General features: G+C 41.4%; 4 protein-coding genes and 1 long non-coding RNA gene across 7 annotated transcripts in view; 3 read left to right on the top strand and 2 right to left on the bottom strand.

The window, feature by feature from the left end:
- The window catches only part of LOC143367066 (uncharacterized), a 391,763-nt gene that overhangs the window by 194,299 nt on the left and 174,818 nt on the right, over positions 1-22,646 (top strand). The window lies entirely within an intron of this gene.
- LOC143367001 (fatty-acid amide hydrolase 2) overlaps positions 1-22,646 on the top strand; it is a 174,392-nt gene that overhangs the window by 5,536 nt on the left and 146,210 nt on the right. The gene's annotated exons all lie outside the window — the stretch shown is intronic.
- On the top strand, positions 1,665-4,588 carry LOC143367215 (uncharacterized). The gene is made up of 3 exons (XM_076808840.1): positions 1,665-1,766; positions 2,893-3,860; positions 3,966-4,588. Exons 1-2 carry the CDS (start codon positions 1,665-1,667, stop codon positions 3,775-3,777), a joined length of 987 nt encoding a protein of 328 aa, XP_076664955.1. The 3' UTR covers positions 3,778-3,860; positions 3,966-4,588.
- LOC143367021 (uncharacterized) lies at positions 11,668-13,427 on the bottom strand. The gene is made up of 2 exons (XM_076808620.1): positions 11,970-13,427; positions 11,668-11,883 (listed from the first exon to the last, which is right to left on the bottom strand). Exon 1 carries the CDS (start codon positions 13,299-13,301, stop codon positions 12,150-12,152), a length of 1,152 nt encoding a protein of 383 aa, XP_076664735.1. The 5' UTR covers positions 13,302-13,427; the 3' UTR covers positions 11,668-11,883; positions 11,970-12,149.
- On the bottom strand, positions 19,149-21,067 carry LOC143367007 (uncharacterized). The gene is made up of 2 exons (XM_076808595.1): positions 20,813-21,067; positions 19,149-20,518 (listed from the first exon to the last, which is right to left on the bottom strand). The coding sequence occupies exons 1-2, from the start codon at positions 21,006-21,008 to the stop codon at positions 19,191-19,193; spliced, it is 1,524 nt and encodes a 507-aa protein (XP_076664710.1). The 5' UTR covers positions 21,009-21,067; the 3' UTR covers positions 19,149-19,190.

Raw genomic sequence — 22,646 nt, 5'->3', positions numbered from 1 at the left:
CGCTGAACGGCCCCCTCCCTACCTACCGGACTCTGACGAGAAGAGAAGATGAGAAGGAGGAATTCTAGGGCCACCGGTTAGTCAGCCCTGGTCTAAACTGATGTAAACTCAACTATCGTCGGCGTGTAGAGAGGAGACGCAGTCGGATAATGGAGGACTATCCGCTGCGGTGGTTCGAGGTCGATTGGCCGAGTGTAAAAGCGGAGTTTATCTTCTCGCCGCTTTGTCGCGCCTAGAAAGAGGTAAGCAGAGATACGCGCTGTATAAACAATGTTTCCCAGAAGGAAGTTCTTATGTGTCGTACCGCCACAAAACTTAAGGGTTTTAAAATATTTTTTATTAGACCGAATCCTGACCAATCCAATGATTGGTTCGCGCGCGCGAACAGCTAAAACTGCAAACACTGCCACACGCACGCATTCTACTTGCAACCATATGTAGCGATCTGATAACCGTCTGCAGTGGCAACGGAAGAGAAAGGGATCACCATCCGAAAAGGAGAGAGCGTTTCGTCCCGGGTCCGCCAGAGGACTCATCAGTAAGGCTACATGGCGGAACCCTACCTTAGACACGCTGAGTATCAGGACTGGGGAGAAAATCGTATATATACGGACGAGAGGGCGAGCGAGGACTTGCGAGAAAGTCTCTGGCTTCGTGGCCCTCCGGTGAAGCTTCGGTTATGTCGCTACGGATCCCTACACATACTGTAGGGATCCTGTTAATGGATGTAGCACCATATGATCCCCCTTCGTAGTCCTCGGCGTATGTATATCTTGAAGGATTGAATAAAACTCGTGGACTCTTTAGTATGTCAAGGTTTTAATGCAAGAGCAGCAACTGCCAGGATACACAGTGTCCTAGTGTTATTCGACGACTAGCAAATACACTTTAGACAGTACTATATTCTCGGTCTTATCACGCGATACCAAGATCGCTAGCGAAGCTCTCAGCGCTGAACTACAGTAGCGAAGCGAGAGAGAACGTATACTCCAGAAACTCTCCGTAGCCGTAGCCGTTTGGAATAGAAGTAAAAGGTGCCACATGGCGATGCTTGCCGGCTCACGACCGATCCCACACTCCCAGAACAATCCCTGGGGAAAGGGTACCCCGCCTACACACTCCCCCTCAGGGCATTTGCAATCGTGCACGAACTTAAACATAACTAAATAAGATATAATATTTACATGGTATTTACAGTATATACAATATGTACAAATGCATCGCTACAGCGAGGATGGCAAGAAGTTTGCAATTATGTAACTGGTTTTGTTCCGGGAGCGAAAGTGACCTTTTTTCGCGCATAGGTTCGAAGTACCGGGCGTGACGGTAGACTCGCCGACGTGGGCGAATCGGTGGACGATCCGCGGACGCAAACGCGGTTTCGTTTGCATTTTCTAATACGAAATATGCTGGCTTCAGTAAGTCGGTTGAAACACAGCGTGTCGCACCGTTGACGATTATTTCGTACACTGCATCGGACACGCGTCTCGCTATTTTATATGGGCCGGCATACGGCCGCTCTAACGTTTTTTTTTACCACATTTCGCAAGAAAACGTGAGTGCAGGCTTTCAAATCGTCGAAGAAGAATGCGCGTTTTTTATAGTTACGCGCCACCGGTACCGGTCGGACTATACGCATGTATTCCCGAAATTTTTCGATAAAAATGTCAGGGTTTGGCGATAAATCCTCCGATAGGAAAAAGTTTCCGAAAGACGCACTGTCGTGCCGAACAGAAACTCAGCCGGTGATGCGCCGGGGTTCGCGCGTACGTGCGAACGCAATCCTAAAAGAACGGTTGACAATACTTGTGTCCAATTTTGGTCCTTGTGTCACATGATTGCCGCCTTCAATACCGATGCCAACGTTCGATAATCCCATTATACGTGGGATGGTATGGGGTGGTGCGAATTCTTTCGTAACCTATTAAACTCAGTAGCGCGGCGAATAACCGAGATTTGAATTGAGCACCTTGATCTGTTGTGATTATTTTTCGCGTACCGTACCGAGAAATCCAACTATCGTAGAACACTCTGGCTATTGTTTGGGCGGAGGTTTCCTCTAAGGGAACGGCCTCTACCCAACGCGAAAAACGGTCGATCATTGTAAGACAGGAACTGAATCCGATACTAACTGGTAGCGGACTAATGATATCGAAATGTATTTGATCGAAACGTCCATGCGGTGCCAAGAAATGTTCGGGAACGCGTCTGACATATCGCGAGACTTTTTATTGCTGACATGCGATGCATTGTTTGCTCCATCGTGCAATGTCCCGGTGGATGTCAGGCCATTCGTATCGCTGCCTAATGGAGCGGTCCGTTATCGTCGCGCTCGGATGCGCGGGCTTATGAAACATTTCGAATACCGCCTTCCGGAGAGGTGCCGGGACTTATGGGCGAATGGATTCGCCGGGTAACTCACAACTGACCGAGGTGTGAGTCGGGCCCCATTGCAGATTGATTAATTTCAATTGAGGATTTGGTGCAGCGCGGATTTGAGTTAACTCATTGTCGCTTACCTGCTTCTCTGCTAAATCTTTCAAACTAATTTCGAGAGGAAGTCTCAGTGATTCGATTGGAGATAACGGACCAGTGACGGCATTGCTTGACCCTGGAATATGTTCGATCAACGCAGTGTACTGAGCAATATACGACAGGTGGCGTATTTGGCGCGGCGACGCTTTATCCGAACGCTGTACAAACGCGTACATCAGTGGCGTATGGTCTGTGAGTATTTTGAAAACTCTGTCTTCAATAAAATATCGGAAATATTGCACTGCTTCAAAAATCGCAGTCAGTTCGCGATCGCAGGCACTACAGTTAATCTGCGCTGGCGAAAGTTTCTGTGAGAAAAAAGCTAAAGGCTTCCAATTCCCTGAGACGGCCTTCTAGAACAGCGGCCATCGCAACGTGGGACGCGTCCGTAGTGATACGCGTTTCGGCATTCATGCGCGGGTGCACCAACAAGGTGGCATCCGCGAGTATTGCTTTGATTCTATTAAAAGCGGTTTCTGCCTCAAAGCAGAAATAGACACTGCTTTCAATAGTTGCGTATTAACTGGTGTCGTGCTAAATTCGAATTATATCCAGCCGCACAACTTCCTCCAGGATGCAGAGACCATTGTGTTGGAACATGTGCGAGATGCTTTGAAGAAGCATCAGAACCGCAAAGTGAACACAGTGTTTAACAGCGAATTTGTGACTGGTGACAAACATGCTAGTAAAAGCATCAACACCCGCAACTGTGAACTCTTTGGCACATCAGATCCGCAGGAATGGTATGAGCGATACATCATCGAACCCACCCTGGCATCGTTGGAAGAGTTCCAGGAACGCGACAGCGGATGGGCATTAACGAGAATTCTCAACCTGACCGTCAATGTGAACAAGTACAATCCGTTGCGCGCGGGGTGTCACATCAAGTTGCCGCGAGAATTATTGCTAAAGAAAGCAACGATTACCGTGCAATCCTCGGACAACGCCTGTTTCGCGTGGGCAGTGGTCGCTGCGCTACATTCCGCCCAACGAGACACCGCGTGCCCAAGTTCATACCCCGACTATGCTTCCATACTAAATCTTCAGGGAATTGAATTTCCACTCTCTCTGAAACAAATTGGAAAGTTTGAAAGATTGAACGAAATCTCCATCAACGTATACAGCTCAGAGATGGAGGTGAAGAAAGGGCCAACAGTTTTTCCGCTGCGCCTCACCAGCCGCAAGAGGGATCGGCACGTCAACCTGCTCTACACACCGAATCAAGAGCATGGCGATGTATAACACTTTGCGTTGATCAAAGACTTGTCCCGGCTGGTGAGCATGCAGTTGAGCAGGCACAGAGAAAAGAAATTCATCTGTGATCGGTATGTATAGAAACTTATGAAATGTTGAAATGTCTCATGAAAAATTAAATGAAAATTTTATTTTGGTTTTGCGGATGCATGCATTACTTTGGATCTGCCGAGAAGTTGGTGGCGCATTCGCTGGACTGTGGGAAGCTGAACAACTGCGCCATCCTGCTGCCCAGCGAAGCAAACAAATGCTTCAGCTTTGACGGTCACGGTAGGAAGGAGCGACTTCCTTTCGTTGTATATGCAGATCTCGAGTGCATCAGCGAGAAAACGGAGGACAGCTTGAAGGGTGAGGAGGGCAAAAAATTACGCGCATACCAGCACCAAAAAGTGCATAGCATTGCATACTATATGCATTGCTCGTACGATACATCACTATCGGCGTATCGATTACACCGCGACGCGGATTGTGTTTCTCGGTTCGTCGAAGAGCTGAAAAAATTTGCGAATTTTGCTAAACCAATTGTGGCTAACAATACACCAATGTTAGATTTAACTAGCGAACAATGGATGACACTTCGCAATGCAGCACATTGCCACATTTGCGAAGAACCATTCAAGGCTGATGATATACGAGTCCACGATCATTGCCATCTATCCGGACGGTTTAGAGGTCCAGCACATTCGGAGTGCAATTTAATTTATAAAAATGCTTTTTACATCCCCATAGTTTTTCATAATTTATCCGGCTACGATTCACATTTTATTATCGAGAAGTCTGGCAGCGTTTCAACATTAGAACCTTGGGCGAATATAGCGACTTGAATTTGAAATTGCACAAAGTGTACACCATTTCGAAATTCAAAATCGCTCTAAGTCCATATGATAACAAGCGGTATGTGTTACTGGGCCATTGCCAAATATTTGAAACAGCGATTACTCGAGCGGTATCCTTAAAATCTCGATGGCACCGATGCCAACGATGTCGGCGACAACGATGAGTATCCTATAGTGTTGCGCCCCAACAACAACACCATGAAAAGTGAGCTGTACTGCTCGTTCATTTTAGACTTTACGAAGCCCAATAACATTGGATCGTTACTGGGATTCTCGACGAATCGCGTATTAGAACCGGTACAGTGGCACGAATCGGACTATCCGATTAATATCATGAACGTGAATATTATTCGCATAGAATGTAGCGTGACCGCTGGCGCGTACAGCAATGGGATGCGCGTACATACGATACATGAATTTTCTCCGAGAATCCCAACAGGATATAACATATCGGAAACGCCCGCACAGATCATTTACCTTCCGATCACCACACGGGTCATTACGGATCTAACGATACGCATTGTGGATCAAGACAGAGGGTTGCTCGATTTTTGAGGTGAGGAGATTACCATCAGACTGCACGTACGACGGCGTCGACGATAATACATGTGGTGTGAATGAATGAGATGCTTGTGTTAACCGACTCCAGAAACACGTTTCTTCCAAGTGAAATTGTGTGCAACTGCAACAACAACAACAACAATAACAGCTGCAACTGCTCTGATTACGCTAAAAAGAAGCTCAGTGCTGCGAACATTGTATTTTTCAAAACGCTGGGATTCATTGTGCGCAATTAAGTTGAAAAATGGCAGACATTCTAAACATTGGAGGGAAGCCGACGTTTGATGATCGCATCGTCAAGGTTGAGACTCATACATACAACCCATGCGTCAACACGATGTTTGGACACAGCGATGAGATAAGAATACCTATACAGCAACAGGATTTTATACACATTGCCGTGTGAAAGTTTCCTCTACGTGGAGGGGAAATTGACGATAAATAAGCCAAATGATGCATCGACGGTGATGTTGGGAAATAATTGCATGGCATTCATATTTGATGAGATTCGATATGAGCTGAATGGTGTGGAGATTGATCGCAACAGAAATGTTGGAATAACCAGCACGCTTAAAAACTATGTATCGCTGACATCCGACGAGGACAAAAATATGGAGAATGCTGGATGGGGCTTGAAACGGCACGATGAGCTAATAGTGAAAAATCATTTCAATTTCTGCATCCCGCTCAAATATTTGCTGAGATTTTGCGAGGACTACAAACGCATGGTTATTAATGCACGTCGCGAATTGATTTTAATACGATCGCGCAACGATAACAATTCTCTAATAGGATCTCCGACGTTAGAATCAGAAATTGAATTACTTAAAGTGCAATGGCGGAAGCCTCATGTGACGCTGAATGATGTTAATAAGCTATCATTGCTACGTGCTTTGAAAAGTGGACAAAACCTGAGCATTAGTTTACGCTCCTGGGATCTGTACGAGTATCCTCTCTTACAGAGCACGACCAAGCATTCGTGGGCTGTGAAGGCAGCTGCGCAACTCGAGAAGCCGCGATACATTATCTTTGCTCTACAGACTGCTCGAAAGAATGTGATGACCGAAGATGTTACTCGGTTCGACCATTGCAAATTGACTAATGTAAAACTTTTTCTCAATTCGGAATTTTACCCGTACGATGACATGAACTTGGACTTTGACAAGAATAGGCTCGCCATCCTGTTTAACATGTACACGCATTTCCGTAAATCGTATTACGGACATAGTTGCAACGAGGCATTATTCACCGTGGCCCAATTTTTGCAATTTGGTCCGCTCGTGGTGATTGATTGCTCGCGACAAAATGAGTCGATCAAGAATTGCACCGTGAACGTGCGCATAGAATTCGACTGTAAAGAGAATATGCCTGCAAATACTACAGCCTACTGTCTAATTCTGCATGATCGGGTGGTTGAATACAATCCGCTGTCAAACGTTGTGTGCAAAATCAATTAAATTGCTACGCTATTTGCCCATCCTCTCATGTGCGAAATTCGTACAAAATTTCATCGTGAAAATCGAGATGCCTTACGAGAAAGACCACATTCTCCTGTCTGTCTTGGAAGCGAGCACATCTCTGTACCGATAATGGCCGTACCAACATTTGTTGACCTGCAAGGGTACATCGTTGATGGAAGATTTGTTGTCAAGGAAGTGGCTGTCCTACGAATGGGAACAATTTTCTCGCACTATATTTTTGGGAGTTTGATGCCGCAATATCTTTTTACGAAATCCGACAAATCGAACATCCGATGGTTGGTGGCAAAACATCATGGACTACGGTGGGAAGATGGAGACGTTCCGTACAGTATGGCTAAACAGCTAATTACGAAAGCTGTTGTCGGTGCGATCGATGAAAAAGATGACACATCTCATATCATATACGTTAAGGGGGCCGTCTCCGCGGGCCTTTGAATGTGTGAGTACGCTCACACAAGCTAGGAAAAGCGTGCACGTATACGCGTGTAGTAAGCAAATCGTAAATTACAACTTTCGTCCTGGAATCGGCACGAAGGAAGTTTTTGCGGGTACAGTTGCCTTCAGTAGACATCTGTGCAGGGTGGTCTGGTGCGTTTGAACGCTAATAAGCACCCCACTTTGAAATAATAATGAATTTATGACTCGAAAACTGTCCGAATGAAGCTTCAAGGCTTCTCCGTTGGTGGCGCTAATGGTGCACTGCAGCCATGTAGCACCAGCGTGACGTGTAGGCAGGGCCGACGCGAGGTTAGCTGGCGCCCTTGTGCAAAAAAATTTTTGTTGTCCCCAATTTTTTGCACTTGTTTTCTACTTAATATGTTTAAAAGAATTACATTTATATTTAGTTTATGTGAGGTGTTAGATTCCTTTATTATTAAGCGTACGATCTAGTTTTTTTAGCGTACCATTCGGCTGGCGCCCTTGTGCGGCGCATGGTTCCAACGGGCCTGCGTATACGCGATGTAGTAAGCAAACCGTAAATTACAACTTTCGTCCTGGAATCGGCACGGTGGACGTTTTTGCGGGTTTAGTTGCCTTCGGTAGACTTTCGTGCAGGGTGGTCTGGTCCGTTTGAACGCTAATAAGCACCGTACGTTGAAATAATAATGAATTTATGAATCGTGTACTCAGGACAGCCCGAAAAATGACAGAATGAAGCTTCAAGGTTTCTCCGTCACCGGCGTTGATGGTATATTCGTACCTTGTACCATCAAAACCGGTGGAAGTCCAATCTAGCCGATAAATGTAGGAAAGACATAGTTGCCGAGACGTATCGAGAGTCGAATCGCGCTGTTGCCGCATTTCCCCTATCAATATTTTTCCATCAAGGAGGCTTGAATGAATCACGGCGAAGCAGTTGGAGAACAGAGATGGGCAAAGATAATATCTGGATAAAGTCAAATAAAAGATACTACAGTATTGTCTCATGGAACGAGAGCGAGCAAGAGGCACTGAAAGCGAGCGAGGGTGGTGCGAGATAGACGACGAGATGTTGTTTGTCTCGCTCCGTCTTTCGGACGCCTGACACTCGTTCCATCTCGCTCCCCCTATCAGCTAAAAAGAAGCGAGAAACGAACACTGAGAATTAGGGCTCTGCTCGCGATACGAGCTCAACGCCGCGCTGGTCCCGACCAGCGAGGATTTGGGTTGTTCGGCGGCGCACAGTGGGGCATTTGGGGTCGAAACACGGCACTAAGTCCTTTTACAAAAATATCGCTAAACTGCAAATTTTCTTTTACAGGTAGTTGATTGCAGGTATTGGATTGATTTATTGTAATGACTATAACTTGATTAGAAACAAAAAATATATAAAAAAATGTTCTGTTAAACGATTTCGTCAAAAAGGCACTAACAACTAAAAAATACTTCTAGTGTTGTGCTACAATTTCGATGGTGTTTTTCAACTTTAAATAAAAACGTGGTTCAGGATATTTCATAACAGAATATGAATCAATTTAGTATAGCCTCAAGTGTCGAAATGAATTTGTTGCGAGATATCCTGCTCCACGATTTTATGTGAAAATACACCATCGAAATTGTAGTATAAGAAAATAAATATTTTTTAGTTTTTAATGCATTTTTCATAAAATCGTTTATTATAAATTGTTTAATATACTTTTTCTAGTTTTTAGTGTTTGTGGATTTACATTACTCTTATTGCTGTATGCAGTTTAACAGTTTGCTTGAAGAATGGTTGATTTATTGTTATGGGTTATTATTTCTTGGTGACTAGGTAATTTTTTCACCCACTCGGAGTTTTTTCATAATTTTGTATTGTCAACCAAACTACGCACCTCTGCAAAGTTTCGAGGGAATTGGATGGTTGGAAGTGGTTTAAAATTGAGTTTCCAGATTTGAATCAAACAAACAAACAAACAGAGGATCGTAGCTAAATAAAATCGTTTAATGGGACATTCCCAAATATCAGTATTGTTAGTACTGAACTCTGGTTTATATTGATAAATTTTTACAACCGTGGAATAACAATTCCGAAGAAAACCATGTACAAAACTATTATTGAAACAGACAATTCTTGTTGATATAAAAGATAATTTGATGTATAGTTAGATGAAAAAAAAGCGGCATATGTTTTTAGAAGAATTACAGCATTCATAAATTTCATTACGATCGGCATGTTACACTTCGGTGATGTACCTTATTCAAATTGTATGCTTTGAATTTGCACATTGATTATACAAAGTATTGCATCGTTCTATGTATAAATAAATACTAAATTAGTATTGTTTCATTGACATGTTTCCTAACTTCACTACTCAACCTCTCTATCTTTCAATAGTGCTATCCTCCTTTACGTTCAGCAAGGCTCTGATGCTAGACGCAGGAATTGGCGGGCTCCAGCTACAGCTGATGCACGAGGAAACACCTACAGCGGTGGTTATGTGTGCGTGACTGACGCACCGCAGTTCCCCACACATAACCACCGCTCCTGTCGATGTTCCCCCCTCCATCAGCGGTACATGGAGCCCGGCGATCGCTGCCTAGACGCAGCTCTCGTGCCGTATTCCTCCAAGCTTCTCAATAGAAGGAGCTGTGGCAACAGCGCGGCAGAGACGGAGACAACAGAACATGCGGCAACTATGCTGTCAAAAATTCGTCTACGTAGAGTACCGGTAGATGTCACCATTGTACAACTTCTTTTTACCGACCGCAGTAGTTTTATTAGGGTCCGTCTGTTTACAAGGGCGCTTCGATCGATTCGGACCATAACAAAAAGGAGACGGCCCCCTTAAAGGGCTGCAGAAACGTGACTGGTTTGTGGATTTCCTCGATGAAAATACGAGAGCTGATGTGATCATTGAGACGCTGGATATTGACTACAAGGATATCAAATCTCTAAATAAGCTAAATGTAGTTAATACTCTGCGATGTGACCGACATGCAAAACACTGTGCTTTACAAAATGTATTTATAATATTCAACTGGTGGTCTAAACACCAGAGAGAAATGCATAAATAAAAATATAATCAATTTTACTGCATAATAAAATGTTTTACTTCATCCTCCCCAGCCTTCTGTGTGTGATGTATGCTAGATTAAGACAATTGCTATGATTATTATGTAAACGGGGCTCAATACAAATTCGATACGCGTTCAGAGTGGTACCATACACGTTCAGAGTGGTACCATACACGTTCAGAGTGGTACCATACACGTTCAGAGTGGTACAGTACACGTTCAGAGTGGTACAGTACACGTTCAGAGTGGTACGATAAAAAACAATTGCTATAATTATTATGTAAAAGTGGCTCAATACACATTCGATACTCGTTCAGAGTGGTACCATACACGTTCAGAGTGGTACGATAGATGTTCAATACGTGATCAATGTGGTTCGATAGATGTTTGATACACGTTCAGAGTGGTACAATAGATGCTCAATACGTGATCAAAGTGGTTCGACAGATGTTAGATACACATTCAAAGTGGTATGATCTAGCCGAATGATATGTTGAAAGAAGAAGGGAAGCGGTTCGGTTCTGTCAAATGGTGAGTGCGGAGGAGAAAAATGGAATGTTCAGCGAAGCACTTCTCGGTTTCAAGATAAGGGTTTATATGCGTGAGCCTGGAGATGCTGCGAGACCTGTTGTCTTTTAATCGCGGACAACAATTGTCATAGAAGTGCTCCAGTACTCTGTGACAGAAAAAAATGTGTTTCGAGCGGATAGCGCCCCAGCGTGATCCGTCGCCATGTTAATCATGGCCGACGGATGAAAGCCCTTGGAATCAAAAAATTATTTACTAAATATATGATTTTCGACTACACATTTATTTATTTATTTTACAAAATACGTTCTTATGAATTGAAATAAAAAAATTATTAATTCTTTCTCCTCTTTCTCCTCTTCCTCCTCTTCCTCGTTTCCCGCCTCTTCCTCCCCTTCCTCCTCTTCCCCCTCCATATTTCATCTTTCTGAGCTGCTTTTTGAGCTCGCTGTTCTGTAATATGAAAAATAAACATAAATCTTAAAACTTTCATGAGAATGTAAGAAATGTTTGCCGCGAGATCGTCTATACTCCAAGTCATTTTAGAAGGAACCCATTTCGCGCATGTAGAATGAGCTCTTCGACTGTCGCGAGGTCTCTGTTCCCCCACTTTACCACCCAGGCTTCCCTCTCTCCTTGCATCGTTCCGATTCTCTTTCATACACCGGGTAACCAAATAAAACGTGAATTCTACTAAATTCGTGCAATATTACAAATTTATTTATTAGGCGAATTATACTGAAATGTTTACAGTATTAATATTATGAAATATAACAACAAAGTATGACATATAAAAATAAATTTTATTTTACACAATTTATAAAATATTTATAAAACAATTTATAAAACATATATACATTTATAAAACATTGGTATATTTTTTATAAAACTCTGGACAAAGAAAGATTATTATCAATATTTACAATGACAAGAAAGCTCAATTTCCGGGGATGAAGTACAAAGAAATGATAAAATTAGTGGGAAATACTTGCGGTGTGAGATATCGTAACGTCGTCGACACTTTAAAAGAATTTAAAACGACGGGGACCGTGACTTCACCTTCGAAGAAACGGGTAAGGCCCGATATAATGCAGAAGATGTCGGAAGACGAAATTGGAGCAATAAGGAAGCATGTGCACGCCTTTTCGGAACGAAGAGAACTACCGACAGTTCCGAGAGGAACTCTGAGTGGTCCTTCCTCAAAAAAGTTTCTGAAAGAAGTACAGAAGTACATAAATATATGTACATAAGAAAGATAGATTGAAAGATTAGATTGTTCCCATGAAATGCAGCTTACCGGACTAATGAGCAGTTTCTCCCTTGATGTTTCAATCTGAATCCGACTCCAATTCCAAATTCGGTTCACGTTCCGATTCCAAATACGGATCTGCCTCGAATTCTGAATGTGCACCTTCGTCGTGGCCTGGGTCGTCTTCATCGAATGAAGAATCATACGCGTTATCCTGCATATCGTCGATTACTTGGTCCAGGTCATATAATTTATCTTCCACCTTTGTCGTGTGGCGGATAAATTTGCCCACATTTCGGGTGTTGCTTTTTCCACTCCTTGTACTAGTAGCCGCTTTACATCGGCAAGGTGGAATGTCTTGTTATTGGCTTTTACGTGGCCTTTTACTACCGCCCACGCGAGCTGAATTGGATTCAAGTCGCAATGGTAAGGCGGTAGTCGGAGAATAGTTCTCCCCGTTGTCTTTGCGAATTCATCGATCACATATTTATCGTAATTGGGCTTAATTCTGCGAACCTCGTCCAATAACTGCCACTTCAGTGCGTTATCTGGCATTCGTATTCCCTTGCTGGTAAGCCACTCTCTTATCTGCGTTTTCTTCCAGCTCGTTACGGGACAGCGCTCCTGTTTCGCAGAGTGGTACGGCGCGTTATCCATCACAATAACGGCGTTTGGTTTTAAATATGGTACAATGTGCTTAAACCACTCGAAAAAGTGTGCCGCATTCATCTCGTCGTGGTAATCAGCGCTCTTGGTCTTCGATTCAAAACACAGCAAGCCATTTTCGACAAAACCATCCTCCGATCCAATATGGAGTACGATGAGGCGTTTTCCCTTCGCAGTTGGAGTAGATGGGCCCCTTTCCCTGGCGTTCGATGCCGAAGCTATGGTGTTGTCCACCCACACTCGCTGCTGTGTGTCGCCTGCATTTACCCATGTCTCGTCCAAATAATAAATGGGCCTTCCCGCTGCTCTGAATTCTCGAATTTTTGTAATGAACGTTCGGCGCCAACGAATTATATCTTCCCGCTCGATAAGGGCACTATCGCGTTGTCTTTGTACGTACTTGAAGTTCATTTTCTTCAAGAGGCGTTGTAACGTACTCTGCGATAAAATTGGTAAATTTTCGTCTCTTTGGATCGCCGCCAAAACTCTCGGAACTGTCGGTAGTTCTCTTCGTTCCCAAAAGGCGTGCACATGCTTCCTTATTGCTCCAATTTCGTCTTCCGACATCTTCTGCATTATATCGGGCCTTACCCGTTTCTTCGAAGGTGAAGTCACGGTCCCCGTCGTTTTAAATTCTTTTAAAGTTTCGACGACGGTACGATATCCCACACCGCAAGTATTTCCCACTAATTTTATTATTTCTTTGTATTTCATCTCCGGAAATTGAGCTTTCTTGTCATTGTAAATATTGATAATAATCTTTCTTTGTCCAGAGTGAACTATCTGTAAGAGAAACGTTTCCCATTAAATTAAAGTATACATTTTTCAGGCCTTTCAGGTTCATATTTATCCTTATAATATTTCAGTTGCTTATAATACTTCAGTTGCTTATAATACTTCAGTTACATATAATACTTCAGTTACATATAATATTTCAGTTACTTATAATATTTCAGTTGCTTACCTTTCCTTTTTTATTTTTCTGGATGGGGAACCGCGAAGTTGATTCCATTTTGCGTAATATTGTATCTGTCGCACATTTTTTGTCACATCTTCTTGAACCGACATTTGCAATAAAAAAGAGACAATCAAATCCGACAAAAAGTCGAAACACGCGGTATATACGAAAGTGGCGCCACGCCAATGTTTTCGGCGCAGAACGGACGCGCAGCCGAAAGACCATTGGTGGTGGCATAGCCAATGGGCGCCAACACGCGCAGAACCGGTCTAAACTCGTCGGTCGGCAGGTTCCTTCTAAAATGACTTGGAGTATACGTATCTACACACCTGCTTTTGACATTGTAATGTGATCTCCAACCACTTGGACAACGACGGAGCCGGTTCTCTCAGCCGATTCCGTCGCGAGGACGGAGTAGGCTCTCTCAGCCGACTCCGTCGCGAGGACGGAGTAGGCTCTCTCAGCCGACTCCGTCGCGAGGACGGAGTAGGCTCTCTTCGCGGACTCCGTCGCGAGGACGGAGTCGGCTCTCTTCGCGGACGGAGTCGGCTCTCTCCGCCAGGATGGAGTCGGCTCTCTCCGCGGCGGAGTCCGGCTACACGTTCGACTCCGTCTTCGCAACGGAGTCCTGCTACTTGTTCGACTCCGTCTTCGCAACGGAGTCCTGCTACTTGTTCGACTCCGTCTTCGCAACGGAGTCCTGCTACTTGTTCGACTCCGTCTTCGCAACGGAGTCCTGCTACTTGTTCGACTCCGTCTTCGCAACGGAGTCACTTCTTTCTCTGCAGCCTTTTTTGTGTCTCCTTTTTCAGACATCTAAAAAAGAGTCGAAGAAACAGTGAAACTATTGAACGTAATTAAAATGGATTTGAAAGTGTAGTAGAAGAGCCAGAATTAGCCAAAATGTAATCTAATTACAAATTACAAATTACGATTAAAATGTAATTCTGTAATTGATTAAACATTATTTTCTGTAATTGTTAATTTAGGTAGTTGACCACAATTTTGTCAACTATCTAAATTAACGATTACAGAAAATAATGTGTAATCTACTACACAATTACATTTTAATCGTAATTTGTAAGTTGTAATTAGATTACATTTTGCCCAACTCTGACTGACGGTGAACATCTTCTGCGCGATTCGGAGGACACACGCATCAGCTCATGGATCTTCTGCTGCTTTACTTTGTAGATCCAGCATCAATTTGAGGATGAAAATTTTTGCTTCCACGAGTAACTCCCGCGGCAATTTTCTCCCCATTACCCCCATACTCTTAAAAAACAGCATAGTTTCGTCATCTTCATCCTCCAAGGACTTTTGTAAGAGTTGTTCTCTTTCCAAAGACCTTATTGTTATCGCATCCAGGAAATTGCGGGAGTCGCTCCTGTGCCTTTTCGACACTGCAGTTGAGGTACTGCCGCAATTTCTTTTTTTGGAGGAAGGAGCGATTGTGACTTCTGGCGGTGTTTCTGGTGACGGAACACCTTCCCAGCAAGAAGGAGTTTCTGGGAAATCGACGGGTGCTGAGATGTCGATGCCGCTATTATTGTTATCAATATTTGGAACATCTCCATTTGAAAGTTCTATATTGCTCTTTGTGCTACAATAAAATAAATAAAATAATGTTTTAAAATGCATTTTAAAACTCATCTTGTGTGTAAAAAAGACTTGCCTTCTCTCAGTCGTGACACTATTATAAAAATCTAAATGTTTCATTAATGGCCACTCCTTTTTTGGTTTCGCTGCCGACCTCGTACCGTGCTTGTTGGCCCGCTTCTTTTTCATGAATGAATCACGAATATTTTTCCACCGTGTCTTACATTCTTCAGCTGAAATAATTAGATAATATACTTTTTGGGGAGTTCATTGCTACTGGAGAAGCATTGAAATCCTTATCATTTGCATTCAAAATATCATATGGATACATAAGTGTTGTTGAAACAAACAAACTGAAACAATTATGCGATAAAGTAGTGCCCAGATTTTTACCATAAACTAATATTTCCGATTTCAAAATAAATGCAAAAGGTGTTATGATGATTGGAACTTTCCAAACTGTATTGGAGCTATTGGTGGGGAGCATTTTGGAATAGTGTGTCCACAAAATATTGAATTCACATTTTTAATGATAAAAAATATTAGGGGAAACTCGGACAAAGCCGTGTAGGGGAGGCCGGGGCTAAAAGTTCCGATTTCGATAAAACATAAGGAATGACTGGAAAATAATATAGTTATTCTCTTCACTATTGACTAATTTCTTGTTAAATTTATTATATTTTCTGATTTTAAGCTTGTGTTTAATATATTGTAATAGGTTTCCCATAGAAAGTAATTTATTTGTGGCTGATCGAAGCGGAACTTCTTACCCCTATATGGGGCAAGTTGTTATCGCATTGGGGTAAGTTGTTACTATGATATAAGAGTTGCCTTTTAATGAAATATTTCATTTTCTATTGAAGTAAAGCAGAATTTTATTAATAATGGTTATTTATGAAGGTTCGGACCAACAAAAATGTATTATCTTTAAAAGAAAACCAAAACGATATAATAACCATAAACATTATCTTTGGTATAAAAATTATAATCTACTAATCAGTCTTACATTCAACTGTATTTAGGTACCTACTTATTGAGATTTGTACTTGTAGCCTAATGTAGACTCTTGTCCACATCGTAGTATTTTAATAAATCTCGATAGAATCATGTGGCAGATATTGAATTCTCTACCGACAGTTTTTATTTATCTTTACGCATAACTTCGATCGAAGTCGTGTCCCCTTGCGCCTTTTAACATTTTAATGATTTGACGGTGGGAAATGATTGTCCATCGTTTGCCCACGTTTGCCCATACAAATTTTTTTTGCCCACCCTCCAAAAAAAAGTTATGAACAAAATAAAAAATTTGTCTTCATCACCCATCATGAATGCATTTCAATTTTTTAAAAGAAGGATACGAATATACCCGACCTGGCCACGTTTGCCCACTCTCAGATTTCATTTGCCCACCCTCCAGAATTTAAATAAAAAATAAAAAGCTCGAAAAGAAGGGTACAGGTGAAGCAATCGCGTTAAAGTTCGATTTTTCTAGAAAATATTATCAAAATCGTTCTTTCAACGATGCAGTCCGTTAGTTTAGATGTAGAAGAGCTTTGCTCATGCATTAATTTCGTATGCCCACCCTCCAGAATCGAATTATTAATAAAGATAGCCAAGAAGTGCGGTACCCGTTGAACCGAATACCTTTCCGTTCGTTTTTTTTCCGAATGAATTATCAAAATCGATTGTTCTTACCGTAAAGGTTAAAGGTGTTTGGTGACATGTTATCCAAGAAATGTTGCACACACTTCTTTCTCACTTTATTCGAACGACACTTCAATTTGTATCGCTCATCGAATACTTCACACTTTTCACATATCTACAGCATGTGCAGAATAACACCAGAGTGGTTTTCTAGTCATTTTTCACTAATTACCGCAATGATATCGCACAACGGAAAATAATATAATCTCACAGTTACTTCACAAACCGTAAATGAATGCACGATCTTGCAAGAGTTGCGTCCGAACTCTGTAGACTGACTGACTTTCGTGCGTCGTTGGAAAGAATTCGAGAGTATCGCAGACATCTGTTTACGTTTCGGCACGTTCGATCACGACACGCAGCGCTGATACTCTAAAGGGTCGCAGCGCCGAGTGCCACTGCCGAAACGTAAACAGATGTCTGCGATACTCTCGAATTCTTTCCAACGACGCACTTCCTGGCTATCTTTATTAATAATTCGATTCTGGAGGGTGGGCATACGAAATTAATGCATGAGCAAAGCTCTTCTACATCTAAACTAACGGACTGCATCGTTGAAAGAACGATTTTGATAATATTTTCTAGAAAAATCGAACTTTAACGCGATTGCTTCACCTGTACCCTTCTTTTCGAGCTTTTTATTTTTTATTTAAATTCTGGAGGGTGGGCAAATGAAATCTGAGAGTGGGCAAACGTGGCCAGGTCGGGTATATTCGTATCCTTCTTTTAAAAAATTGAAATGCATTCATCGTGGGTGATGAAGACAAATTTTTTATTTTGTTCATAACTTTTTTTGGAGGGTGGGCAAAAAAAATTTTTTTATGGGCAAACATGGGCATACGATGAACAAACGAATGCCGTTGAGTTTTTTTAAAAAATCGAATTTTGTGGGTGCTATCTTCACAGACCTATTTGCGGCGGGGCAAGTTTTCACGGTAACAACGTGCCCCAAGTCACGGTAACAACTAGCCCCTACCCACACATGTAGCAATTTCAAAGACTATTCTGCTTATACATGTATTCAAACGATAAACACTATTACACCATGTTCTTAAATGTCATTTGATCCATAAGAACGATTCAATCTATAATATCGACGTTAAATAATTGAAATAGACCAAAAAGTAATTATAGAAAAATTTTTACTTATCTGGTACGCGACTAATAGGTCCTTGCTTACAACCACACAATTCGCTGTCGCGGACGCTATTAAAGTGGGCGACAGAGTGGCGTGATCAACTCACACGGAAAAAATAATTTAAAGTACAACGCTCTTTTTATTTTGAAGATGGAGCCGTCGGAACAACTTACCCCCGGAACTTTTAGCCCCGGTCTCCCCTACCTGGGTAAAACCGGGACCGTGCTGTTATTCTTTAAACTGCTTTAAATTTTTCCGCGTCGTTGCAGCGATATATTGCCGGGATGTTCATTATTTCATCAACAAAATATGGTCGTGTTACAAGCGTGTTTACTAAGGTTATCTCATATTGTGTGTTTTTGAAGGCTCTGATCTAATTTCCGATCATTAAGGAAATTCAAACACTTTTGACAGTGTTCAGGTAGATACTTTTTGGTGTGAATTGTGTTAGTTGCTGCATATTAAAGTGTAAATAATTAAAAGGCTTGTTTTTACTTCTCCATGGTATTGTTGATAATTCGTAATATTTATAAAATTGTATGCTGGGGCCAAACCGTACGAGGTAAAAAAGGGTACCCAGGTTTGGACAAAATGTGTTTAAGGGGGTATACCCGTTTGAACCCTCGGAAAATGTATACATTTTGTGGATTTTTTTACAAGTCAACGGTTTGATGCAGATTTCCCGTTTTTTTTAACTATGTTTACATAGTATTATGAACTACTTATAAAAAAAGTTTCAGTTAAAAAACTATTGTTTTTCGGAAGTTACGGATACATGTCCGAAAGTCTCTCGATTTTAGACGGCTAAACGGTGGCCCTAAAAACTCGCGCTACGTTCAACCAATTTACTTCAAATTTTGCATGCAGAATCATAATAAGATTCCACATCGTCCAACGAAGGCGATTTTGAAAATTTTGAAAAATAAAGAAATGGTGAGAGATCAAAGGTAAAGTTAAATTTTTCTAAGAGAAAAATCCACCTTTTTCCTTTATAAATAATAAACGGGGAATCGAAATAAAAAAAGCCTTCGTTGGACGATGCGGAATCTTATTATGATTCTGCATGCAAAATTGGAAGTGAATTGGTTGAACGTAGCGCGAGTTTTTAGGGCCACCGTAATGAAAAATATAGTTTCGAGAAAAACGCGTTTGAAGTTTTGACTCTGATGCTTTGCTGATAAACTGTATTTTTCGTATCTCACACTTAATCAGCGATTCCAGGGGCATAAAGTAAGCCTTCAGCAGACGAAACAGCTTCTTCAGCAGCTATTCTTGACAATCGTTTAGCAGTTCTGGCTTCTTTAGTGGCTTCATGCGTTCGAATCGTACTCAAAGTAATGCGGTGATGATCCTCCGCCCAACACCCTTCGTAGGCTCCAGGGCCGATTTTAATGTTCATACTGTCCAATATATGTAAAAGACTTTTATGTCCATCATTAAAGATTGCAGCGCCGATAAAGGCCGCTATTTCAATTATTGTTGCACCACTGAAGATGGTTTTAGGAGCAATTTTCCAGAAGAGCGCGTTCAAGCTTTCATTACTATTCTGAGTAAAGCCGCCGAGACATCGTTCCAATAAATTATCATTGCTCAGTTCTTCATAAATAGGACGTATTGCTTCGGCAACTTCGCTCGTTAAAGCAGGCTTATGTCTGTATTCGTGCAATTTGTTTTCAGCTTTCGCCTTTTGCCATGAACACCAGGAACCGTTTCCTGCAGGACAATTTTGATGTTGCGGCTTATTGTCCGTAGAAATTTTGTGGTAGAAAGTTGCCCAAATTCCTCTTTTCATGTGTGTAATGAAATGACAGCTATTCCTAATTGCCTTCCCATAATAAACTGTGAGTTCGTCTATTAACTTTGCTGTTAATTTTCCGTGTCCTTTTCCGCCAAGCCCTTTGGTTTTCTTTTTCAAATTGCGCAGCCTTGTTCCCATACGCTTCTGCACATGTCCAACGCATTCTTTCTTTTTTACAGGTTCACCATATGGGGAAGATGCTAATAGTCCTGCAAATGTTTTGCTATCCCCATCTCCGATGTAATTTAAATATTTTGTTTCGTGTAGTCCTTCGGATCTGTGAAACATCTCACTAATTCCGTCCATTTCCATTTTGCTCGCACTTCCTTCGTGATTTACAGAGCAGTTATGGGTTTCTTTCCACTCTTCATATTTCGCAGTATTAATCTTCTCTGTCATGGTTTCGCAGCCTTTGCAAAAACTTGATTTAATTATGACATCCAGAACTTTTCCTGAAAAATGTCCAATCAAAGCTGTAATGCCGTATAATGAGGAGAAACCTCTTTTTTGCCAGGTTCCATCCCCAGAAACAGTTAGGCCTGCAGGTTCTTCAACTTGGTTATATTTCGCAGTAAGACATTTTTCTTCCGTCGCCGCACAGAGGATTGAATTTCTACACACAGCTTCCGCGGCGCAATGAATGTTCTTTACTATCGCGTCGTATGTTGATTGAATGACAGGTTTAGGGAGATCCATTAGTCCACAAAACTTTCTAATCCCTGCTGCTCCAATTCCTAAGATCCGCATTACAAAAACTAATCTTTTATTTATTTCGTACGCGTGATTATCGGTAATCGGACAGGAATTTATAAATTTAGAAGGACACGAACTACACTTTATTTCCACTTTGAAACCAAGTCCACGGATATTTGATTCTGAAAATTCTACATTGCTGTCACAATGTTTGCACTTCACGTAATCACCAATTGCAGAAAACACAGGAATAAAATTCAACATTCTGTACCCAAATGAAGATTCCACGGTCACGTCTTGATATTCATCCATTTTTAATTTCTTAGCTGACGCACTTGTGTTCGTTTCCCCTTTCTCACAATCAGGATAACGTGATGGGTGCCTTTTTATAGGCTTACTGGCCCGTCGATGAGATTTTCGGCTACCTTTTCTGTCACATTTTGGAGCCGAATTCATGACTTCGTGTAGGTATATTTTTCGATTTGGAAACACTGAGAACCGATGCACACTGTTGCTTGCTATGCAAAGCATTGACTGCTATGCTCATATTTTTGACGTCTAAAGGTTCATGGCTAATACTCTTTTCTACCCACTGATTGTATAAATTTATTAATAACTCCACCCCTTCCCCTTGGGGGATTCCCGGACTATTTAGACCCAAAAATCACCCTGCACGGCATCTGCTGAAGGTTAAGTGCTATAAATGTAGAAAAACGGGCTGGTTTCTTAATCAGGGGTAATTAATAGTAGGTGTAAGTATCCGCGACGCGAACGGCCGAACCGCTGCGATCGGTCGAGCCGCCGTGCCGCCCCATGCTACTCATGTCGCCTCATTCAAATGCCTATAACTTCGTCAATTTTCCGAATTTTTACATCGGACTTGTTTTATAATATTTCTAAAACATCAATCTATGAAAATATGTAAAAAAAAATAATCTGATTTTTGACACTTTCAAACGGTTATACCCCCTTAACAAAGAAACGGAAAAAGAGGAAATTATCAAAATTAAAACTTAATCTTAATAAAGGACCACAACTAAAAAGAAAGAATAACAAAAAAATTAAACAAAGTACCCCAGACCATGGGGTAAAATTGTAAAAACTGATCATTTTTTAAACCATTATTTATTTTAATTTTTCCTTCTATTAAAAAAATTGGATGTGTCCTATTATTTAAAAAAGAGTTTATTCTAATGAATCCCAATTGCAATTTCTTTTTTACAATAATGTCAGAGTTGTCAGATTTTATTCTTAACGGTCCGATTTTGCAACGGTCTCCCCTACTCTTCGATGGTATTAATAGCCCCTAGTTGATGGTTGATGCAAATAAATATAATTAAAGAATACTTTACCTGTTTTTTACTGTGGTGGACACGTCTTCCCACACGTTATCTTTCAATCCATAATCTTTATGAGTTGGGTCCGCAGCATTGTAAAGCGCAGGATACGCTGATACACAGTGTATCAGCGTCGCGTTCTCCAGAGATGAAAATTTCACCATCAAGGTGGGCATTTCAGGTACACTGATACAACACTGTGACACGTCAAACTGTCGAATACTTCCCGTGTGTACTAAGTATACAGAAATGTTTTCTGTACTAACCAACTATCGCTGTGAGCCGCAGTTTAAATAATATTTCCTTCAGAGTACATCCTTTTGAGGGCGGAGTTTTCTGCGGCACTCCAAATATTATTGGTCGCGAGAAATCCCACCTTTACAAATCGTACGCGTGGAGGGGGAAAAATATACCTATACAATTTATTATTGGAAACTGCTAAAATGGACTTCAAATTCGATAATACAGGTTTCATTTGTTTACAAAAAAAAAATATAACACATAAACTATTTATATGTATGGAAAGAGATTATCCAGAGGTATTTCAGCATATATTTACAAAATATGAAAACTTAATTTTAAGGGTTGGTGGTGGGGGTATCTTGAAAAATATTGATTTTTTCCAAAATTATTTTTACGCGGTTTTGTAGATATAAGAGAACGATGTACTTTCTGTTTAAACTTCTCTTCGATATTTCTCATCGTTTTCGAGATATTCCACGGAACCGAAAATTCTTCATTTTTTCAAAGGGTGATTTCATCCCGAAAAATTGCATTATGGCATCAACAAAAATAGGGTTGCGTTACGGATGAACTATTCTACTTGCACATC

Source organism: Andrena cerasifolii, chromosome 3, assembly GCF_050908995.1.
Source record: "Andrena cerasifolii isolate SP2316 chromosome 3, iyAndCera1_principal, whole genome shotgun sequence".
In the NCBI taxonomy this organism is placed as follows: domain Eukaryota; kingdom Metazoa; phylum Arthropoda; class Insecta; order Hymenoptera; family Andrenidae; genus Andrena; species Andrena cerasifolii.
Note: the sequence above shows the minus strand (reverse complement) of the source record. Positions and strands in the feature narration are given on the sequence as shown.